Source organism: Puma concolor, chromosome A3 (assembly GCF_028749965.1).
Source record: "Puma concolor isolate L17-30 chromosome A3, mPumCon1.1.hap2, whole genome shotgun sequence".
Classification (NCBI taxonomy): domain Eukaryota; kingdom Metazoa; phylum Chordata; class Mammalia; order Carnivora; family Felidae; genus Puma; species Puma concolor.
Genome location: NC_141669.1, coordinates 117967222 through 117990758, shown reverse-complemented (window position 1 = coordinate 117990758; position 23537 = coordinate 117967222). Strand labels below are relative to the sequence as shown.

General features: G+C 42.5%; 1 protein-coding gene across 7 annotated transcripts in view; it reads right to left on the bottom strand.

Annotated features, from left to right (window-relative positions):
- The window catches only part of CNBD2 (cyclic nucleotide binding domain containing 2), a 65736-nt gene that overhangs the window by 40431 nt on the left and 1768 nt on the right, over nucleotides 1-23537 (bottom strand). For 2 of the 7 annotated variants that reach the window (XM_025932390.2, XM_086702088.1), the window contains exons 2-4: nucleotides 22460-22513; nucleotides 6600-6737; nucleotides 4093-4146 (exon numbers count right to left, since the gene is read on the bottom strand). In XM_025932390.2, coding sequence (XP_025788175.2) covers nucleotides 4093-4146; nucleotides 6600-6737; nucleotides 22460-22513 — 246 coding nt within the window. Of the gene's footprint in view, nucleotides 1-4092; nucleotides 4147-6599; nucleotides 6738-10584; nucleotides 11444-22459; nucleotides 22514-23537 lie in introns of those variants that run through there. The other 5 variants (XM_086702090.1, XM_086702091.1, XM_086702089.1 and 2 more) reach the window with 4 other exon arrangements.

Genomic DNA, 23537 nt, shown 5'->3' with positions numbered 1-23537 from the left:
TCCCGATACAATAGTGGCTGACACGTAATGAGTGCTTACTGTGTGCCCAGCATCAGGGTATGCATCTTACATGCACCATCTAACTGCACCTTTGCCCAGCCCAAGAAATGAGGCACAATTACTATTCCCATTTGACAGATAAAGACACTCAGGCAGGATCATAAGCTAGATCTGCTACATGCCCATGCCCGTATCTGCAACTCCAACTATACTGCCTGTGCCGTTCAGTGACCACTCCAAGTCAATATGGGGCTCTTGGGCTCCAGAGGCCTCTAGCATATGCATACTGCAGTCAGGGGAGACCTCCCTCGCCTCAGCCTATATCCTAGCATGCTATAGGAGACTAAGGAATAAAGAGAACCCACAGAAACTAACCCTGGTGAACCAGGACTCATGGACCAGAGGCGGACAGATCTACCCATTCACCCACCACTCCCACCTGCTGGGAAAGTGGTACTTGAGTTGTTAACACCCCTTCTGGTTGTCCATTGCACTTAGCATAAAATCTCAACTCCATACCGTAGCCGAGGGGCTCCACATGGTCTGACTCCCTACCCTCCCTACTCCTCACAAACTCACCTCCTGCCTCTCTCCTGTGTTCTCCAGTCTCTAGCTTTCTACCCATCTCCTGCAGGTGCCAAGCTCACTTATGTCCTGTGGTCCTTGCTTGGGTTGTCTCCTCTGTCTGGAATGTCCTTCTCCCAGATTTTCACATGGCTGCTTCCTCCTTTTTATTCAGTTCTCAGCTCCTATGTTACCACATCCTCAGGGAGTCCCTAATGGATCATTTGACCTAGAATAGTAGGCCCCCTTCCCAGCAGTCTGTAGTCTCTGAATCATTTCTTTCAAAGCAATTAATACTTTGTGAAATGACCTTATTCCTTTTTGTTAATGTGTTTATTATCTGTCATTTCCCCTTCCTACACACACACACACACACACACACACACACACACCCTGCCTCACTCACTCTAGAACTGCACTATCCAATATGGTGGCCATTAGCCACATGTGTGGCTATTTAAATTTAAACTAAATTAGATTAAAAAAATAAGTTCCTCAGGGGACACCTGAATGGCTCAGTTTATTAACCGTCCAACTCTTGGTTTCAGCTCAGGTCATGGTCTTGTGGTTTAGTGGGTTCAAGCCCCATGTCGAGCTCTGCACTAGCAGCACAGAGCCTGCTTGGGATTCTCTATCTCCGTCTCTCTCTGCCCCGCCTCCACTCACATTGTCTCTGTCTCTCTAAAAATAAACTTAAAAAAAAAATAAACTTAAAAAAAAAAAGTTCCTCAGTCACACTAGCCACAAGGGCTATATGTGTCTGCTAGCTACTATACAGGACAACACAGACAACTGAATGCTTCCATTATCTCAGAAAGTTCCATTGGATATAGGTGTTCTAGAATACAAGCCCCAATATAAACACAATAGTGGCTTCATCTATCTTATTTACCACACTCTAGAATAATGCCTCACAGGTAGTAGGCACTCAACAAAATAAAAATAAAAATTTATGGAAAGAATGAATGTAAGAAGACTTACATAAATGTAGTTGTCACAGAAGCCAAAAGAAAGTGGGACATGATGAGTTCTGGACCATAGATCTGAAGCCTTGCATGTTCACACACAAGGGCAGTGTTTCTCAGTGATTAATAATGCACAGGCTCTGGCGCCAGGTACCTGGGTTTGAACCTTGGCCTGCTCCTTCCTAGCTGTGTGTCCTGGGACAAGTCACTTCTCTCTGAGCCTTCCCTATCTGAGAACAGCAGAACCTAACTGTATAAATAGCAGAGCTAATACATGTAAAGGGTTTACAATAGGCCCAGCTCCCAGTGAGGACTATGGAAGTGTTGGCCATTTTTAAGGTCTGAATCCAATCTTCTTCCTTCCTAACCCTCTTTTGCTATCAATAACCCACTGAGATTTCTCTACAGGGTTCATTTATGACAAAACACAGATCCCTCTGCCTTCTCTGAACAGAACTGATTCTTTGGGCCCACGAGGGGCCCTGATTCTTTTAGGAAATCTCTCTTGCCACACCCAGTCTTCAGAGACTCCCTTCTCTGGATTCCTATAAAACTGATTCTGTTATTTAACTTGCCAGGTAAGTTACCTCACCTTAATTTCTACTTAGCTCCTTGAGGATCAGTGGGGATGTTATACCGCCTAGTATCCCCACAACCAAACACAGATCTAAGCTTAGACCTCAAAAAAAAAAAAAAAAAGAAAAAGAAAAGAACAGAAAAGAGAAGAGAAGAGAAGAGAAGAGAAGAGAAGAGAAGAGAAGAGAAGAGAAGAGAAGAGAAGAGAAGAAAAAAAGTCTGGGGAAAAGGGAGTATAATTCAAACAGGGCTGGGGAGACTTGGGTCCTACCTGCTTCTAGGGGTTCACAGCCTCCCTTGCTTCAGGCCAGCTACACCTCATTGTGTTCCTCTAGCATACAGGAAGGATTAAGGAAAAAAAAGAGGGACTGCCCATAATCCCACCACCCAGATTTAGCCACTAACATCTGGCATACTCATTTCTGGCCTTTTTCTTATGTATAAATAAAAATTTTGAAAATAATACTAGTTTTCCATTAAAAATCAGAACAATATACATGCTTACAATCTCCTTTTACCATACCACCTCCAATCCAAATGGGCTCTCCACCACCAGGGTTTGCCCTTTTTATGTATTAATATATACTTATGCATATACATACAGCCACAGTATAGAGGGTTACAGTATAGAGGGTTGCTTTATTTTTTATTTACATAAATGTCAGACTTCAGATATGGTTTCTGCAACTTGCTTTTTCCCCCAATTTTTTTCACTATGTTTTTGAAATGTACCCATTGTTTCCAATGTCTCACAACCGCTATAATAAACAAGGCTATGATTTTAAGGCTCTATGAGTTATGTAACCATCACCACAATTGATTTCAGAACCAGTTCATCACTCCATAAAGAAAACAAGTGCCCATTAGCAGTCAGTCACTCAAAGGGCAGGTTTATGTAATCAGAGCCAGAGTTAAATAACTCCTAGAGGAAGCTGAGAGGCCCTGCCTATACAATGGATGTTTTCCTTTGTGCCCTCTTCTCTCTCTCTACTGCCCTGCACAGAACTGCCTCCATCTTTGGAATTTTGTGGCTCTCAGAGTTTCTTCTGCCTCAAGAGTAAAGCTTGGATAACCGTCAATGTCCAGTGTCAGACACTGGCCAGTCTGGAAAGTTGGAAAAAAACAAACAAACCCAGAATTTGGTTGACTTAACATCATGGGGCATGAGAAAGTAGATCATGCCCAGGAGAAACAGGCAACAGAAGCCGTACCCTGGCTCCAAGGAGGGAGAGGGGGAGAGAGTGGCCCAGGTGGTCCTGATACCAGTTACAAAACTATTGTCCTCCCATCCCTGAGAGAAAAACCAACATGGCTACCCCAGGCCAGGGTCAAGTCAGGTCTCACTGGTAAGAACTTCAAATCCTTCCTATAAATAGGTAGACCCCTTTAAAATTTAAATTAAATTAAAAATTTTAATTTAATATCCAAGATTTGGTGGGAAGAAACTGGGAAGATAACAGTTCTTGAAATTCAGAGAACAAGTCACATGTCCAAAGCCTCACCCAGATATGAGTCATTCACTCCCCAGAATGGCCATCTGATACCCATGTGGGAGACAGGTGTACCCAGTGTCTCTCAGAAAACTTGAAAGAGTCAGAATTCACACATAAGCCTGGGCTTTTCCCACCACCCTGATTATTTCTCCTCTGCCTGGAGCTCTCACAGCCTCTGCTTTGCCTTTGGCTGTGTGTCCACAGGTCCAAGTACAGGAGCTCTTCCCTGCTGGTTCTGCTCAGCTTCTAAGGCAACAACAGGTTCAGGGGAGGGGCAGGATTCACAGCCTTGGAAAGTCAGGACTGGGATCTTGGGATCACTGAGATCAGCTAGTTTATAGATGAGGAAACTAAGAGGCTAGCTCAGGATGACACACTGGCTTGGTGGCAGAACCTGGACTAAATCCAGCTGTCCTGATACTCAGCCCAATGCTACTTCCAGGCCATCATGCAGAAAGAAAATTCCCAGCCAGCAAGGTCAGAGTTATACATACCTCCTCTGCAACAAAGTCCATGGTATCAAATGTAATTCGGCCTTGCTTCCTTTTCTGGGGGGGCGGGGGGGGGGGAGAGAGAAAAAGGAATGAAGAAGAAGAAAGAGAATCAGCAAGAGTGCTCCTAAAATCTTGCACTTAAACCCTCCTGCGTCCCCATCCCCATGGTAGTCAGGAAGCCACAGGAACCCTTCTACCAGCTGGCCCTCTCATGTCTACCTCAAAGGCCCAAATTCAGACCCAGACTTAGGCCCAGAATTGACAATATGTCATTGTAAATATGGGCTGGGGGAGGATAAAGAAAGGAAGGATGGAAAGAGAAAAGAAAGAGGGGAAAAGAAGCAAATGGGAAAGTGGAGAGGGACAAAAAGGGATAAAACGGAGGCACCGATGAAGCCAATCTTCACCAAGTGCCTATAAGGAGCCAAGCATGTGCTTCTTCCTTATTTATTCCATTTCATCATCAGGACAAAGCAGGTATTACTGAGCTCCATTTTGAACTCGAGGTGAGTGAAGGAACCTTCCCAAGGATCACACACTGAGTATACAGTCTTCTTCTAGAATATGGCCAGGAGGAGGAGGTGTAAGAGATCTTAAGCATGAACCAACCCAACTCTATCTCCTAATGGATGCAGGGGAGCTGTGGAAAGGTAGAGGAAGAGGCAGAGAGAAGGGGAAGGATATGTTAGGAGCAGCTGGGGAGAAGGAAAGGGACAAACAAGGCCCTGACCACCATCTGAGCCAAACCAGGACCCCCACGCATCTGTCTAGGTAGGCATACCTCAGGTCCTCCCCACCCAACTGCCCCATATATAGCTTGTGTACCTGTATGGTGCTTCTCAAGAAGGCCAGTGAAGGAAAGCAGTGGTACTTAGAAAGATATGAATTCACATGCTCTGATGAAAACTGGTCTCTCTACCCAACCCTACACTCCGGCCCCCCAGCTCTCTGCCCATTGCACATATGACTCCCATAGGCTGCCGTTGAGAGGCTTCTGCTCTGCTCAAGGCCACCCTGCCTAGGCAATGTTGTTTGGCCTCACACTCCCCCAATGACAAGACTGATTTGAGTCTTCAACTTCCAAATGCCCAGGCACCAGCTCAAGTCTTCTGGTAAACAGACTCCTGTTACCACTGCATGATGACACCCTGAGTCAGAATGTCCTTCCTGACAGCAAACCTGTCTCTCAGGTTCCAATTCTTCCACTCCATCCCCTCCCAACTTATGGCCCAACCACAGGGCAGAATCTGGCTGCAGACTCCGTTGGTTTGGCCAGAATAATGTCTTTAAAATATATGAATTTGAGGGGCACCTGGGTGGCTCAGTTGGTTGAGCTTCCAACTGCAGCTCAGGTCATGATCTCACAGTTTGTGGGTTGTCCCTCCCCTCCCCGCCCTCAAAAATAAATATTAAAAAAAATTAATATATGAATTTGAATGTCTTTAGATAGGGCATTCTCTTCCTTTCTGCAGACCCAGAGGCCCCAACTCCCTGCTACATCTTAAACTCAGCCCCACATACCTGCTGGCCCCTTCAAGACCAATCTAAGACTGCATTTCTTTCACTCATCAGCACTGCCCATACCCCTCTCCTTCAGAAACCATTTGGGGCAAATTCTTGGACTGAATCACTGGGTGGAGTTAGGAAGCAGGGCTGAATCTAGTCACTCTAGGCACAAAAGGAAAATGGGCAGAGTTCATCCAGGGATTGGGAAAAACTTTGGAGTCCTGGATGGTAATGAAGACACCTTTGGGAATCCAGAACAGGTTAACAGAAGGTGATCAACTTTTCTGAGCTAAATAGGACACATGAGATATCACTGGCATAAACTGCAACCTTCTAGAAAATCTAGACGGCATGGTCTCCAGAGTGAGCAGGGCCATGCATGTGTTCCCTTGTTTAAATGGGGGGGACAGGAAAGAAGATAGAGAAGATGAACAGTGGTGGGCATTCAGAAAACCCAGACTCTAATGAGACTTCTGGATTTCTCTGGCTCCTTTGATTCCCGCTGATATGGAGATAGCTTCTTCCCCACTCCCGATGTTTCTTTCTACATGGAGGTAGTTGCACTGGTAGAACACTACCGGCCCCTTTCTTGCACATTGAGAAGGAGTGACTTAAACTCCTTGGTGAATTTTGGAAAGAAAAACTGGGTGTGATCATTCCTTCTCTGTCCCTCTGAGCCCACATTCTACTCTGTCCTCCTCTGTTGTGAATGTGGGGCAGGAAGTCCTGGTCCCACAGTGGAGGCCTGCCTTGGTCCAGCACTGTCTCTGGGCACATAAGGTTGTCTAATTTGGGGATGTAGTTCTAGGTCATCTTCTCACTTGATGATATAAGTCACTTCTCCAATAGAAGTCCCATTGTTAACAAAAGTGACAGTTGGGTCTTCTATCTGTTTTTCCCTTTGTCTTTTGTTGGTTCAGAATATGGACTAGGAAGTGAGGTGCTATTTATTGGACCCCTCCCCTTAAGCCCTCATAATCCTGCCAAGGCCAGCTGCTTACATCCCAGAAGGAAAAGATAGGGTGCTTTCTGTGAGGAGTCTCAATGATCTGATATTCCCGAAATCCCCCAAGGCCTTGGCGGAACATTTTACACACTTGGATCATCACAATGATATCCTTGGTGAGCCGGTACAGCCCCTGTGGAAACAAAACAAACAAGATCGTAGAAACCATTTGTTTTTAACAGCCACCAGCACGCTGGACATTGCTAACAAGGTGAGATGGAAGAGTGGTGTGCCAGAGTCATGGTTATGTTTTCGGAAAGTTTTCAAGCCTGTTCAAATCATGTTGGTAGCCCAAAAATGGCCACAGCGGGGAGTATTTATGCCGCAGAAACAGATAACTACTACAAATGGGGGCACCTCCCTCCCCAAGAGCTGGTCATGTAAAATATTCACCAACCCAGCTCTAGTTATATACTAAGTCCTTCACTTTGGTCCAGAAAACAGCACAAATAACAGTAGGGTACAGTGATGCAAAGAGCTTGTATTTTGGAATTAGATGGATCTGAGGAAAGAACAGTCAAGCAGATGCAACACTGCTGGCTTTGAAGACAGAGGAAGGGGGCCGTGAGCCAAGGGATGTAAGTAGTCTCTAGAAGTTAGGAAGTCCAGGAAATGCATTCTTCCCTAGACTCTCAAGAAAGGAATGCATCTCTGTTGATACATGGATTTTAGCCCAGGGAGACCCATGCCAGACTTCCAGCCAATGTAAGATAATATAATCTGTATTAAGCCACTAAACTGTGCGATATGTTTTTTTTTAAGTTTATTTATTTATTTTGAAAAAGACAAAGACAGCCCAAGTGGAGGAGGGGCAGAGAGAGAGAGAAAGAGAGAGAATCCCAAGCAGGCTTTGTGCTGCTGGTATAGAGCCCAACTCAGGGTTCAAACTCATGAAACCGTGAGATCATGATGTGACCCAAAACCAAGAGTTGGACGCTTAACTGACGGAGCCGCCCAGGCACCCCTAAATTGTGTGATATTTTAGTTAACAGAAGCGATAGGAAACTAATATAATCACTCATCCAAGCTGGGCCATCGATTCCACGCATTCCTTGAACCTGGGAATTTGGAATTGGAACTGAGAACAAATCAGACTCTTTATCCCAGTATGAATTTGGGAGTAAGGGCAGTCACCCTCTGCCTGCCAAGTAAAAATACAGGGCATAGGGAAACAAGTTCAACACCACAGAGACAAATCCAGAATGTGAGGCAATCTACAAGTCAACTAACCCAGTTTCTTAAGAGACATACAAATAAATGTAAAGCATGAACCTTGATTGGACCCTGATTCATAATAACAAGCTGTAAAAGCCATTATTTAGGGACAAATAAGGAAATTGAATATGACTAGAGATTAGATGATATTAGGGAATTAGTGTTAATTTTCTTAGTATTATAGTGACATTGTAATTATGTCTTTATTTTTAAGAAGTGTCATAAAAAATGCATCTTCCTCTCAAATGATTCAGCAAACACACACCTATGCACAAACACACACACAAATATGTACAGTCAATGTGGCAAAATGCTGACTGTTAGATCTAAGGGGTGATCATTACATACTGCAACTTCTGTGCTTGAAAATTTCTATAATTAAATTCAAAAGCTAAAAACTTTTATTAACTTCTGTTAATAAGGACATAATAAATAAAATGAAAAGACAAACTGAAGACTGGAATATATTGGCCATGCACATAATCAACAAAGGATTACTATCCAAAATTACAAAGAATAGCTATTACAAAAAATTACTATCCCAAACTGTTTTTTAAAGAATTCTATAAATCAAAGGAAAAATACATATAACCCAAAAGAAAAATGAACAAAGGATATGAATAGGTAATGCAAAAGGAAAACTCAGATTACCTGTAAGTAATGAAAAGAGAGGGCACCTGGGGGCGCCTGGGTGGCTCAGTTGGTTAAGCGTCTCACTTCAGCTCAGGTCATGATCTCGCTGCTTGTGGGCCCTGCGTCAGGCTCTGTGCTGACAGCATGGAGCCTGGAGCCTGCTTTAGATTCTGTCTCCCTCTCTCTCTCCCCATCCCCTGCTTCATGCTCTGTCTCTCTCTCTTTCAAAAATAAATATGCATTAAAAAAATTTTTTTTTAAAGAAAAGAGGGGCACCTGGCAGGTTCAGTTGGAGCAGCATGCTAGTCTTAATCTCTAGACTGTGAATTTGAGCCCCACATTGGCTGTGGAGATTACTTAGATAAAAATTTAAAAAAAAAAGAAGATTAAGAAGAAGAAAGAAAGAAAGGAGGGAAGAAGGGAAGGGGGGGGAAGAAACGGGTGCCTGGATGGCTCAATCAGTTAAGCATCCAACTCTTGATTTTGGCTCAGATTCATGAGATTGAGCCCCACATTGGGCTCCATGCTCAAAGTGTGAAGCTTGCTTGGGATCCTCTCTCCCTCTCTCTCTGCCCCTCTCACGCTTGCTCACTCTCTCTCTCTAAAAATAAATAAACTTTAAAAAATATACATGGAAGGAAGGAAGGAAGGAGGGAAGGAAGGAAGGAAGGAAGGAAGGAAGGAAGGAAGGAAGGAAGGAAGGAAGGGAGGGAGGGAAGGAAAGGGGTGCCTGAATGGCTCAGCTGGTTAAGCATCTGACTTCAGCTCAGATCATGATCTCACCACTTGTAAGTTCGAGCCCCACATTGGCTTCTCTGTCTCCTTCTCTCCCTGCCTCCCACCTCAAAATAAATACACTTAAAAATTAAAAAAAAAAAAAAAAAAAAAGAAAGAAGGAAAGATTCTGGGGGCACCTGACTGGCTCAGTCAGTGGAGCATGCAAATCTTGATCTCAGGGTTGTGAGTTTGAGCCCTATGTTGAGTGTAGAGAGTACTTAAAAATAAAACCTTAAATTAGAAAGAAAGAAAAGGAAGGAAGGAAGGAAGGAAGGAAGGAAGGAAGGAAGGAAGGAAGGAAGGGGGGGAGGGAAGGAAGGGGGGTGGGAAGGGAGGGGAGGAACATTACTAGAGATAACAGAAAGTAAGTTAAAGTGACAATGATACCATTTTATGCTTACCAGATTTGGGGAATGGAAGGCATTTCCCATGGGAAAAGCTGAAAACAACTGAATGTATCAACACATTATAAGACAGTAAGAGGAGTGAACATAGCACTAGAGTTGTTTGTACATGTATGTCTATGTGGGTAAAGCTCACACAAAATTTTGAGTGAAAAAAAGGTTGAAAAATGATGCCATTTTTGATACCATTTTAAAAAATGTGCTACATGCTATGTTGCTTACAAATACATACAAATGTAATAAAATTTTTTAATCTAGATAGGAAGGGTACACATCCTGAGGAAAGTGGTCACCAGTGAGGAGGAACAGAATGGGATGGTAAGAAGGTTCACCTGTAACTGTAATGTTTTCTTTGAAAAATATATATCTGCAGGAAATATGGAGAAAGTTTTTATAAATAAAATTAATACTCATCACATACCAATTTTCCATTGTCAGGCACTATTCTAAGCCCTCTATATGTATTGGCTCATTTAGCCCTCAACAATAAATCAATTCAGTAGATACTATCATCACCTTTACAGAGGCAAAAACAGGCACAGCAAATCAAGTAACTTGCCTAATACTAATATTAGTCATAGGACTAACAGGTGATAGGGATTTGAACCCAGCAGTCTGGCTCCAGGGTCCATAAATTTAACCTATCACTCTGTCCTGCTGCCAGGCCTTATTCTCTCTGGATTTCACAATAGCAGGAAAGGTGGATACAGAGCCGTTCTTGGGGCTTGGAGTAGCCTGTGGTAAGCCCATTGTCAAGAGGATAGTAGTCTAAAGGGAAGGGGTCAGGATTCAGTCTTTCTGAAGCCTAACATGGAAGTCTACCCTTTGTGCCATGCTGTGACCCCAAAAGGTGCAGGGTGGGCCCCCTCCTACACCTGCCTCTCCCTTCCTCAAAATACCTGTCTGTGCAACCTTCCACTCTCCCCTCCCAGGACCCCTGACACTCCTCACCAGTTCCTTCTTCAGGATCTGCCATGAATAAGACACTCTATATCTCCTCATGGTTCCTGAGCTGGCAAATGGCATAACGAGCCCCTTTGCCTTTCAAGGGTAGGACCTCAAATCCTTCCCAAAGAATCCACTTATATTAGAAACAAATAGCTTCCCGCAGTGGCAAGGTAGAAGCTCCTCTCCACTCCTCATACCCTACCAACAGCTTCTGAAAGCCTTGAGTTCTGAGAAAATCTCATTCTCAGAATCTCCTTACGTCACAATGGAAGAGAAGGCAGTGGGAAGGAATTGGAACCTGGGAGTCTAATATTTATTCAGCACCAACAGGCATTATCTTATTTATCCTCACAACAACCACAAGGTGAGGGGCCTCCTACCCAGTCCCTACATAAGACTGAGGCTCCAAGTAGCTAACTGACTGCCAATCATGGGGCCATCTTAAAGGAAGTAGGAGGTTTCTGGGCTGGGAGCAGGAGCACCCAACACCTCAGCCTAGGGGGCACTCCGAGGCTTAGAACTTGGGAGACCCTGAAGTGTTGGTGTATGGCACTGTCCTACAAATCTTGTTAAATCAGCAAATCAGGAACACTCAGAAAATCAGAAGTCCTCCAGAGACGCCTAGGTGGCTCAGTCGGTTAAACGTCTGACCAGTTCAGGTCATGATCTTATGTTTCATGAGTTCGAGCCCCACATCGGGCTCTGTGCTGACAGCTCAGAGCCTGGAGCCTTCTTCAGATTCTGTGTCTCCTTCTCTCTCTCTGCCCCTCCCCCACTCACACTCTGTCTCTTTCTCTCTCAAAAATAAATAAACATTAAAAAGAAAAAAATAAAATCAGAAGTCCTTGGCTAAATGAGGTTAAAATGTTGAAAGGAATTTGGTGGCTAGAACTCAATGACTCTGAGGTCCTTCCAAAGGTAGAGAAGAATATAGGATCTAAAGTACTGCCATCTACTAGATTAAAGATGGCAGTTGATCATCCCAATTTGCTCTCATACAAGAATCTTCAATAAAAAACGACAACTCTGGGTGCTGCATGGCAGTTAAGCGTCTGACTCTTGATTTCGGCTCAGGTCATGATCTTGCAGTTCGTGGGTTTAAGTCCAGTGTCGAGCTTCACGCTGACAGCATGGAGCCTGCTTGGGATTCTCTCTATCCCTCTCTCTCTGCCCCTTCCCTGTCCTCTCTCTCTCTCTCTCTCTCAATAAATACATAAACTTGAAACAAAACGAACAAAAAACCCTGATGACTTCAAGTACTGCATGATTTGCCATTCCTAACCAGCTACACCTATCTGCCAACCCTCTCCCCATTGACTGCCAAATGGAAGGACACAACATGGTGAAGACAGTCTGATGGTGAATATGACCCAAGCTCTGAATTACTCAATTCAAAGGTCACCACTCCTAGGGTGAGCCACTAACCACTTACAAAGATGAGAAGAGATCGAATTGGTTTTTTTCCCCCCTTACCTGGAGAAAAGATGCAAAGTACTCAGGGAAAACAGAGTACGTGAAAGTTTCAGACAAAAAGAGAGCAGTGTGGGGCTTTTGCCTCCCCTTCCACAGACCTGGTCTTAAGGAAGGAAATACAAAAGTTTAGGGGATTTCTCAAACAAACCACTGGGGATGGGGAAGGCAAGAGAAATGGTGGGAGGTGGCTCTGGACAGGGAGGTACCTGATGGGTCCTGGGAGCTGCCTGACAGGCAAGTGATGTGGCGAGGACAGACTCACAAAGGGGGCATTGGAGGATACTGGTAAGTAGGACCAAGAACCTGATGAGACCCTGAAAGTAGACATTCCCTACTTCACCTCTTGCCAGCAGTGGTTGTATAATTTCCCTGGGAATTGGATCAGTATTGGGGAGAAAGAGGCAGGAAGTTTGGAGAACCTTGAACTGGCCTAAGATGAATCAATCAGCATGAAATTACATTCCCTCAAAATTACTGGACTGGATCTCAATTTACCTGAAGATATCTAAATTAAGTTGTCCATGAGGAGGCAGGCTGGAGACTCAGACATTAAAGTCAGCTCTAGAAATTTAAAAAAGGGTCATTTTTGTCCAAGTTTCTAATCTTATAATTGAACTGTTGCAGAATAGAATGTCAGAAAGGGCATTGGTCCTATTCTACTGTGATCTTGGGTAAATCACTTAACCACATTGGGCTCACTTTCCTCCTTTTATTTAAAAAAATTTTTTGTAAGTTTATTTATTTTGAGAGAGAGAGAACACGCATGCAAGTGGGGTAGGGGCAGAGAGAGAAGGGAGAGAGAATCCCAAGCAGGTTCTGCACTGTCAGCACAGAGCCTGATGTGGCACTTGAACTCACAAATCTGAGATCATGACCTGAGCTGAAACCAAGAGTCCGGCACTTGACAGACTGAGCCACCCAGGCACCCCATCCTCCTTTTTTTTTTTAATTTTTTAATTTTTTAATTTTTTAAAAATGTTTTTATTTATTTTTGAGACACAGAGACAGAGCATGAACAGGGGAGGGTCAGAGAGAGAGGGAGACACAGAATCGGAAACAGGCTCCAGGCTCTGAGCTGTCAGCAGAGAGCCCAACGCGGGGCTTGAACTCACGGACCGTGAGATCATGACCTGAGCCGAAGTCAGACACTTAACTGACTGAGCCACCCAGGCGCCCCACCCCATCCTCCTTTTAAAACTGAGTCAGAGGGCCCCCTGGGTGGCTCAATTGGTTAAGTGTCCAACTTTGGCTCAGGTCATGATCTCACAGCTCAAGAGTTCGAGCCTCACGTCGGGTTCTGTGCTGACAGCTCAGAGCCTGGAGCCTGCTTTGGATTCTGTGTCTCTCTCTTCCCTTCTCCCATTTGTACTGTCTCTCTCTCAAAAATAAATAAACATTTAAAAAATTTTTTCAAAAACTGAGAGTCAATTCTACAAATAATTTCTTTTTAAGATCCTTGTTTTGCTAATTGTAAGAATTATGCAACAAACATTTATAGAGCCCCAACTACATACAAAGCATGAAAAGGTGAATAAGACATGGTCTCTGTTCACAAGGAGTTCACAATATGGTGGAAATGGAAACCATAAGAGAAAGCCACAAGAGAAAGCTGGACTACAATAAAGCTATAAAGATAAATTGAAGAAAGGGCAGGGTCTGATCAGGGAGCATGAGATGTAGCTGGAATGTGAGATGCCCCAGAGTCCTGGCAGGAAGTAAGGCTGAGCAGGCAGAGGTCACAAACCGGCCACCCATGGGCCAAATTGGGCTTGCAGACTGCTTTATTTGACTCACATGGTGTTCTGGTTAAAATATCGTTAAAACTTAACCTGGTTATCTTTAGTTGGGGAATGGGCTCTCTAATTCACCAAAGTCCTCACCTCACAAAATCGTGTTAACTGCCAGGCACGTTACCTATTTGCAACCCCCAATATAGGATCTATACGGCCTCTTTCAGGCCTAAAGTCCTTTGACTATATAACCAGTGGTTGCAAAATTGTGGTCCACAGGCCATAACTAGCCTGCTGGCTTGTTTTGATAGTTTTGAAAAATTTTGAATTAGTTTGGGTGCCTGGCTGGCTCTGTCAGTAGAACATGCAACTCTTGATCTCAAGGTCATGAGTTCAAGCCCCATATTGGGTGTAGAGATTACTAAAAATAACATCATTCAGAAATGCAAAGATGGTCAATAGAGAATCCATAATCTGTTAACGTGGCTAAGGAGAAAAATCATCTTATCTTCTTCATATATTTAAAAACTTTTTGAAGAGGTGTCTGACTGGCTCAGTGGGTGGAGTCTGCAACTCTTAATCTCGGAGTTCAAGCCCCATGTTGGCTGTAGAGATTACTTAAAAATAAAAGAAAAAATATTTTTTTAAAAAAGAAAGAATTTTGGGGTGCCTGGCTGGCTCATTGGGAAAAGTATGGGACTCTTGATATCAGGGTGGTGAGTTTGAGCCCCACACTGGGTGTAGAGATTACTTAAACAAACAAACTTAAAAAAAAATTTTTTTTTTAATTTTTGAGAGGGCCACACTAATGAACAGGTCACTCTTGTAGACAAATAGGGCTCCAATGTGCCAGGACCTTAGTAACACTGCACAGAGCATGCTTCAGAGCTGTCCCATTGGTTAAGGGCTACCCCTGGTGGCATTCACTCGCTAGCTTTTCTGGACCGAGCAACCCGTGGCCAGAGAAAGCCCTCAGCGAAGCTGCTTAGAGTAGAAAGCTATCTTGTTGGCCTGTGCAAAAATGGCAAGTCAGGGGGTTAGAGCCAACAGAAAATGCCTGGGGCTGCAGGCCCCTGGGAGAGCTGGCAGAGTTCCAAATTCTCCCCAAAAGGTCAGAACACTTGAAGACAGACCCAACAGCATCTTCTGTAGAACGCTGGTATGGTGAGGGCTGGGCTCTGTGAGCTTCCCTGGTGCCACTGGCATGTGGCAAGGAGAGCAGGGCATGTGGGCTGACAGGGAAATGCACACAGGCCATTTTGCAGCCCTGCAGCTGCCAAGCTCTATCTGCCGGAAGAGGAAAGAACTAAACCCATTCACTCACACAAAACCTCTGTCAGAAGGAGCTTTGCTAATGACCCTAAGACACTTCCTGCCAGTCTGGAATTCTACTTCAGTCCCTTCTCCACACTTACCTCCAGCAAATGGCTGGTTCAGAAAGAACGCACTTCATTTAAAGGGGATTTATAATTAAAATAAATAAATAGCACAAGACCTATATATTACAGAAAAGTGGGAGAAGAAGACAGGGAGCAAGAAAAACAAATGGCAGATAAAAGGCATGCATCAGAAAAAAAATTAACATGAAACAGATGATAATCATGAACAACAAAGAACTCAAAGGGCTTAATACATTTTAAAAACAAGAGTTTAAAGCAAAGGTGCAGAGAGTTCAAAGAGATGAAGCTACTGGAGGAGATGGCATTGGCAAAGGTCAGGAAAGAAGTGTTTTCTTTTGTTTTGTTTTTTAAAAAAACCCACCTCAGAACTGAAGATAATTTCAGAAACATCAAAAAAGGACGCTAGCCTTGCAGAGGTCAGGATTGCATAAAGCAAGTGAAGGAGTTGTCAATGAACAATTAAAATGGAACCAAGAAATAGCAGAGCTAACAGGTATGGAGATACACAGAGAGAGTGGGAGGATTAAGTACATGGGTTTCTTCTACTTTTATAGCTGTAAATCTCTGTTTTTTAAGATTTTAAGTAATCTCTACACACCAACATGAGGCTCAAACCTACAACCTCGAGATCAAGAGTGCACCGACTGAGCCAGCCAGGCGCCCCTATAGCTGTAAATCTTAAGACGCCTTTTAAACCAAATAGACCACGAAACAGATGTATAAGAATATTTAAAGATATAAAGGGAACTAACAACGATAATTAAAAGTGGATGGGAAAGAATGAGAAAAAGAAGTATAACAATTATTCTTTTTTGACTTGAATTTTACACTGGGTGTATATATATCTCACCTATTAAAATGAATGCATCAATTTAAAATTTTTTTAATTTATTTATTTTGAGAGAGAGAGAGACAGAGACAGAGAGAGAAGGAGAGAGAATCCCAAGCAGGCTCCATGCTGTCCGCGCAGAGCCCAGTGTGAGGCTTGAACCCACGAACTGTAAGATCATGACCTGAGCTGAAACCAAGAATCTGATGCTTAACTGAGACACCCAGGCTTCCCCCCCTCAAATTTTTTTATTAAGTAAACTCTAGCCCCAATGTGGGGCTGGAACTCATGGCCCCAAGATCAAGAGTCGCATGCTCTACTGACTGAGCCAGCCAGGCACCTGTGAATATATCAATTTTTAAGTAATAAAACAAAATCAATGCAGTACAACACAGCTCCTAGTAAAGCACCACACTATAAACAGGTTCACTGAAAACTAGAAACTGGGAGGGTTGCAATTGAATAAAAATAAATGAAAGGAGAAGATAGGGAAAGGATTATAAAGTATCCAGGCTTCTCAATTTACATTGGTTTATCACGAACAATAATTACTAATAACTGAGTTAAGTGCAAACATAATCCAGCCAGATTAAGCACCCTAGACCAGTTACCTCCAGTTCATCAAAACATCAAAAGATCTTTATCCGAAGATCAAACACATTTGATAAAAAAGGTTATCAAAAAGAAATTAATAAAGTCAGTAGAGAGATTAGGGCAAGCTTCCTAGACTTCATAATAAAAAATAAAACACACACACACACAGGAACATCCTGGGGGCCTTTTATCCAAACCACCTCATTAGCTGAACCTGCTTTCTCTTCACCATGATCACAGCTGGCCTTCTGAAATGATGTATGTAGTGTGTGGTGAGTGTAAATGAAATGATTAGATTACTAAATCTTTTGAAAATATGAATGTCCTGTCTACTTGTAACTTACCTTAAAAATTTCTATTTAACACCTCACATTAAGAAAATAATGCAAAATAACAACTGTTGGCAAGGATGGGGAAAAACTAGAACCCAAGTGCACTGATGGTGGGAATGTACAACGGTAGAGCCACTGTGGAAAACAGTACGGCAGCTGCTCAAAATTAACCATAGCATTACCATGATTCAACAATTCTACTTCTGGGTATATACTCAGAGGACTTAACAGCAGAGACTCAAAAAGATATCTGCATACCAATGTTCATAGCAGCATTATTTACAATAGTGAAAAGGTAGAAAAACCCAATGTCTGTTGACAAATGAATAGCAAAATGCACAACATATATATAATGGAATAAAGGAAGGAAATTTTGATACATGCTATAACTTTGATGAACCTTGAAAACATTATGCTAAGAAGCCAGACACAAAAGGACAAATATTGTAGGATTTCATTTATATGAGGTTCCTACAAGAGTCAAATTCACAGAGACAGAAAATAGAATGGTGGTCTCGGGGGCTAGGAGGGGTGAATGGGGAGTTATTATTTAATGGGTATAGAATTTCAGCTGGGGAAGAAGAAAATTTGCTGAAGACAGATGGTAGTGATGGCTACATGACAATGTCAATGTACTTAATGCCACTGAACTATACACTTAAAGACAGTTAAAATGGTAAATTTTGTTTTGTAGATTATACCACAATTTTTCTTTAAGTTAAAAATAATAATGTTCCCCTTCTCTCTCCATTCCTAAATGATTGTCTAGAAGCCATAGGTGGGGCCAGCCATGGCGGGCATTTGCCTGGGGGGTGAGGGGAGGCTGTGGTGGGATAGCAAGTAGCACTGAAGCCTTGAGCAGGGTTGGGGGAATGGAAGCAACTACAGGAGACTAGCTACTTTTAAGAGGATAGGTCAAAGAAGACCTTGAGAGCCAAGTTTCTCTCTGTTGAAGAAGGGAATTAAGTGTATGGAAAGGGAGAAAACTGGAATAAACCCCCTGGCGTTAAACTTGAGGTAAAGTTGTTGGTGTGAACTCATGGATTTCCAGAGAGAGAGAGAGACAGATGCGGAAATAGAGATACAAATATACATATATATATATATACACACACACACTGGTAAAAACACAAAAATTCAACTGAGTAAATTTGAAGATCTAATTGGCTTTATCAAACAATTCATAAATCATGCGGTACCTCCTCTAGCAAACAGAGATGCTTTGAAGAGTTATGCAAAATGGAAGGGTTTCACAGAGAAGAGGTGGGGGCAAGGAAGTCAGCAAAGGAAACATGAGAGTTCCTGGGAGGAAAGTAAGAGTTCAGGATGATCGCTTCTCACTGGCTGAGCCACAGCACTTCCCATTGGCTGGGTTTGTTGCTGGGCCAGAATTATCTTTCCTTTTGCCCAGGTAGTGAAGTAGTAACACCTTCCCATTGGGAGATGGAAGATACTTGTCCTCCAGTTTGGGGTAACTGGCCACAAGTGGTTGGGTGAGAGCTCCCCCTACTGGCCTTTCCAACTGCAATTTTAGTTGAGGTTTCCTTTACTAACTTTCGGGGTATATACATGCATGCGTACATATATACACACATACACCCTAGCTCTGTTCATGAGGGAGTCATACATACACGCATGCATGCATACATACATACACCTTAGCTTTGTTCCTGAGGGAGCCTGGGAGCAGCAATTATTCCAACAGCAACGAACAAACCCAGTGTCCAAATCCTGGTTTCTAAACACCATTCTCCACTAAAAGAATAAAGGTTTCTTGGAGAAATGGCTGATTCCAGAGCTGTGATGGGGAAGGTACAATGTACTTAAAACCAAGGAAAATTTCAAAAAATGATGGCACATGTCAAAAGGATACAAAAGGACATGAGCAGGTTCCCACTGGTCAAATCCAGGATAATTTGAGCATCAGAATGAATAATGAATTCCAGTGGTAAGCAAGATGCAGTAATCCCATTACAGCCTCTCTCCCTCGTCTCTTACAACTAAAAACTTTGGACAAAACACAAACAGCAACTAACTTGGGACTCTTACAAGTAAATAATGGTAAGTGTACTGGGGGGTTGGTAGTAAAAAAGAAGAAACAGGGGCTCCTGGGTAGCTTAGTTGGTTGAAAGTCCAACTTCGGCTCAGGTCATGATCTCACAGTTCAAGGGTTTGAGCCCCATATTGGGCTCGCTACTGCCAGCACAGAGCCTGCTTCGGATCTTCTGTCCCCCTCTCTCTGCCCCTCCCTTGCTTGCACTCTCTCTCTCTCTCTCTCAAAAATAAATTTTAAAAAACAAAACAAACAAACAAAAAACCCAAACAAACAAACAAACAAACAAATCCCATTGGGGGTGAGTTTCCAAGTTTAATGAAGTAACAGGATATAAGTAACTAGACAAAAATCAATTGTATTTTTACATACTATCAAACAATTAGAAACTAAAAATTTTTAAACAATACCATTTGTAGTAGCACTAAAAACACAAAATACTTAGGTATAAATATAACATAATATGTGCAGATTCTGTATGATGAAAACAATGAAACATTGATGTAAGAAATTAAAGAACACCTAAATAATACCAAACCTGGTACCAGTTCCTTTGCATATATTTCCTCATTGATTCTTCAGAGCCATTCTGTGAGGTAGTTACTACCCCCAAGCTCAGAAAGAGTCTGATTTATCTAAGCCATATTATAAAATAATTCATAGCAGCTTTATTTGGAATAGCCCCAAATTGGAAATAATGCAAATGTCTTTCAACCAGTGCCAGGATAAGCAAGCCATGGTGTACATCCCCACTATGGATTATTACTCAGCAATAAAAATGAACAAACTACTGACATACGAAACAACCTAGATGAATTAGATGAATCTCCAGGGATTTATTCTGAATGAAAAAAGCCAGTCCCAAATGGCTACTTATTGTATGATTCCATTTACATAACATTTTTTGAAGTGACAAAATCATAGAGATGGAGAACAGATTAGTGGTTGCCTGCAGCTAAGGATAGGGGGGCTGTTAGCGGAGAGGAATGGGTATAACTATAAAGTGGTAGCAATTATAAAGGGATTGTCAGAGCCAGACCCGAAGACCTGACTTTTACTGCCTACCTGCTTGTACTCACCAACCTTTGTCCCACATTTTTCCTTAAGTTCTTCTTTCCAGCTTATCTTTAATTCAGGCAAAAGACCCCAAGGGGCATAACATCCCTGTGGTGGGAACAAAAACTAACCCTCAAGCAATAACAACTTCCTGGACAAAGAGTTGCAGCAGGCCCAGATCACCCAGACCAGTCTGAACACAATCCCTGACTCACACTTGTGCAGATGGACCATGGGGTGACCAACTGTTACCTTCATCTCACTATAATACTAAAATCTTGGGGCACCTGGATGGCTCAGCTGGTTAAGCGTCTGATGTTGGCTCAAATCGTGACCTCACAGTTCATAAGTTCCAGCCCCGCATGAAGCTCTGTGCTGACAGTTCAGAGCCTGAAGCCTGCTTCAGATTCTCTATCTCCCTCTCTCTCTCTGCCCCTCCCCGGCTCACACTCTGTGTCTCTCTCTCTCAAAAAATAAATAAACAGGAAACAATCAGCAAAACTAAAAGGCAAGCCAACATAATGGGAGAAGATATTTGCAAATGACATATCAGATAAAGGGTTAGTATCCAAAATCTATAAAGAACTTATCAAACTCAACACCCAAAAAACAAATAATCCAGTGAAGAAATGGGCAAAAGACATGAATAGACACTTCTCCAAAGAAGACATGCAGATGGCCAACTGACACATGAAAAAATGCTTAACATCACTCATCATCAGGGAAATACAAATCAAAACCACAATGAGATACCACCTTACACCTGTCAGAATGGCTAACATTAACAACTCAGGCAACAACAGATGTTGGCAAGGATGCGGAAAAAGAGGATCTCTTTTGCATTGTTGGTGGGAATGCAAGCTGGTGCATGGTGTATGGAAAACAGTATGGAGGTTCCTCAAAAGACTAAAAATAGAACTACCCTACGACCCAGCAATTGCACTACTAGGCATTTATCCATGGGATACAGGTGTGCTGTTTCAAAGGGACACATGCAACCCCATGTTTATAGCAGCACTATCAACAATAGCCAAAGTATGGAAAGGGCCCAAATGTCCATCAATGGATAAATGCATAAAGAAGATGTGGTATATATATACAATGGGGTATTACTCAGCAATCAAAAAGGATGAAATCTTGCCATTTGCAACTACATGGATGGAACTGGAGGGTATTGTGCTAAGTGAAATTAGTCAATCAGAGAAAGACAAAAATCATATGACTTCACTCATATGAAGACTTTAAGAGACAAAACAGATGAACATAAGGGAAGGGAAACAAAAATAATATAAAAACAGGGAGGGGACAAAACAGAAGAGACTCACAAATATGGAGAACAAACTGAGGGTTACTGGAGGGGTTGTGGGAAGGGGGATGGGCTAAATGGGTAAGGGGCACTAAGGAATCTACTCCTGAAATCATTGTTGCACTATATGCTAATTTGAATGTAAATTTTAAAAAATAAAAAGTAAAATTAAAAAAAAAAATAAACGAACATGATAATACTAAAATCTCCACTCAAGGAGGAGCACAAGCCTCATTTACATAATATACACTGCATGTATAGGCATGGATCCTTAAGGTGCATGCACAACCTTATGCCCACCTCTAACATGTGATGACAAGGCCCTCCTTATCTAAATATTCATCCTAACCCCAAATAAAAGGAATCCATTCATCTTTGCTTAGGGAGTCACAGCTTCAGAAGTTATTACCCATGATCTCCTTAGTTGCTGCAAATAAAGTTTACTTTGTGAGCTCTACGTGGTGTGGTCTCTATCTGTGATTCATTAAAAATCAAACTCACTTTAGTTTGGTTACAGGATCTTAGTGCTCATCAAATGTTTCTAGATATTGATTGTGGTACAGCTGCATGATAAAACTGCATAAGCCTGCATACATATACAAATGAGTACTTCTAAAACTGGTGAAATCTGAATAAACTCTGTGGCTTCTATCATTGTCAATTTCCTGGTTTTGACATTGTATTATGGTTATGTAGGGCATTACCACTGGGGGAAATTGGATGAAGCGTGCATGAGACCTCTCTGTTCTATTTTTGCAACTTTCTATGAATCTATGGTTATTTCCATATAAAAAAAAATGTATCCAGGCTTCTTTACCACAACCGTCAACAGTACGCCATCAAAAGACACCAGTGTCTGAAAGAGTATGGGAGTCATATTAGAGCTCCCCTGCAGAGATGAAACCAACTGCCTCTTTCCTTGATTCAACATTTCCTGAGAGTCAACTGGGAATTCGGCCTTGTGTTGAAAGCTAAGTGATAGGAGATGCATCATTTAGGATCCCTTCCCAAGTGAGCTTCCAAACTAGTGCTAATGAAAAGGCCTAATATGGTAAGAACATTGTACTACAAGTCAAAAGAATTCTGTTCTCATGGAACCACTTACTAGTTTTTTTAGTTTGGACCAATCCATTTCCTTGTGGTGCACTGAGTTCTTAACCTGGAAAATTCAGGAGAATGGAACACATATAAATATATTTTAAACTTAACCTGGGCCCTGTGGGTGGGTTCAAGGATATCTGGAAACCACCTGAAATTATATGCAGATGTACGAAAATTCCAGAAGAGATACTGTAACTTTTTTTTTTCAGATTCTGGGGGCTTACTCACCCATACAGTTCAGAATAACTGAATCTAATTTTTGGATTTGATGTCTAAGGTCCTTTCCATTCTAACATTCCATAATTCTAGCAGATCTCCAAGATCTCTCCATTTCTAATATCTCATTATTCAATAGGGATGCAAGGAATGGACTAGAGATCTAACATTCTGTGATTTCATGGACCACAGAGTTCACTCCCTTTCCTGAGAGTTCAAGGATTCAGTTTTTCAACATGGAACTCTAGGCTCTCTATGATTTAACTTACAAATGACCTTCCAACCTCAGCTTTTATCCCTTTCCCAGACCCTGGCCACTCCCTCCTGTAGTCTAAAGTTTCCACAAAGTTTTGCTCCCATTCACTCTGTGCCTCAGCACTGGCAATGCCTTCTACCTAGAATGCCCCTAAATCCACCCTTTTTCTTGAATCTCAATTTAAAGTTCTCCTCCCCAGTAAAGTCTTCCATGACTCTTCATCCTTGCAGCAAGGTTCGATGTGCTCTCTTAGCCCTGGACACTGACTGCCTGTTACCACCCAGAGAATAGGACTGTTGGTTGGTTCACTCAGGGCAGTGAATCAAAATGCCAAGGGACGAGGCAGAAGTAAAGGTTTGAAGCTAGTAGGCCTAACAAACTCTACGTCTCTGTTTTCCCACCTCTGGAAATAAAGAAAAATATCACCTTTAAGGAAAACAACATGAAAGCAATAGTAAATGTAAACAGCATTCTGTTTCAGAGACAAAAAGGAGTGGTGGGGATTGAGGCCATCCAGGACAGGACTGAGCATCTTTGTCTAAAAGAATGCTACTCAGCTCTAGGTAATTGTCGATTGGCAGGAATGTGGGTGGGACCAATGTGTTCAGTT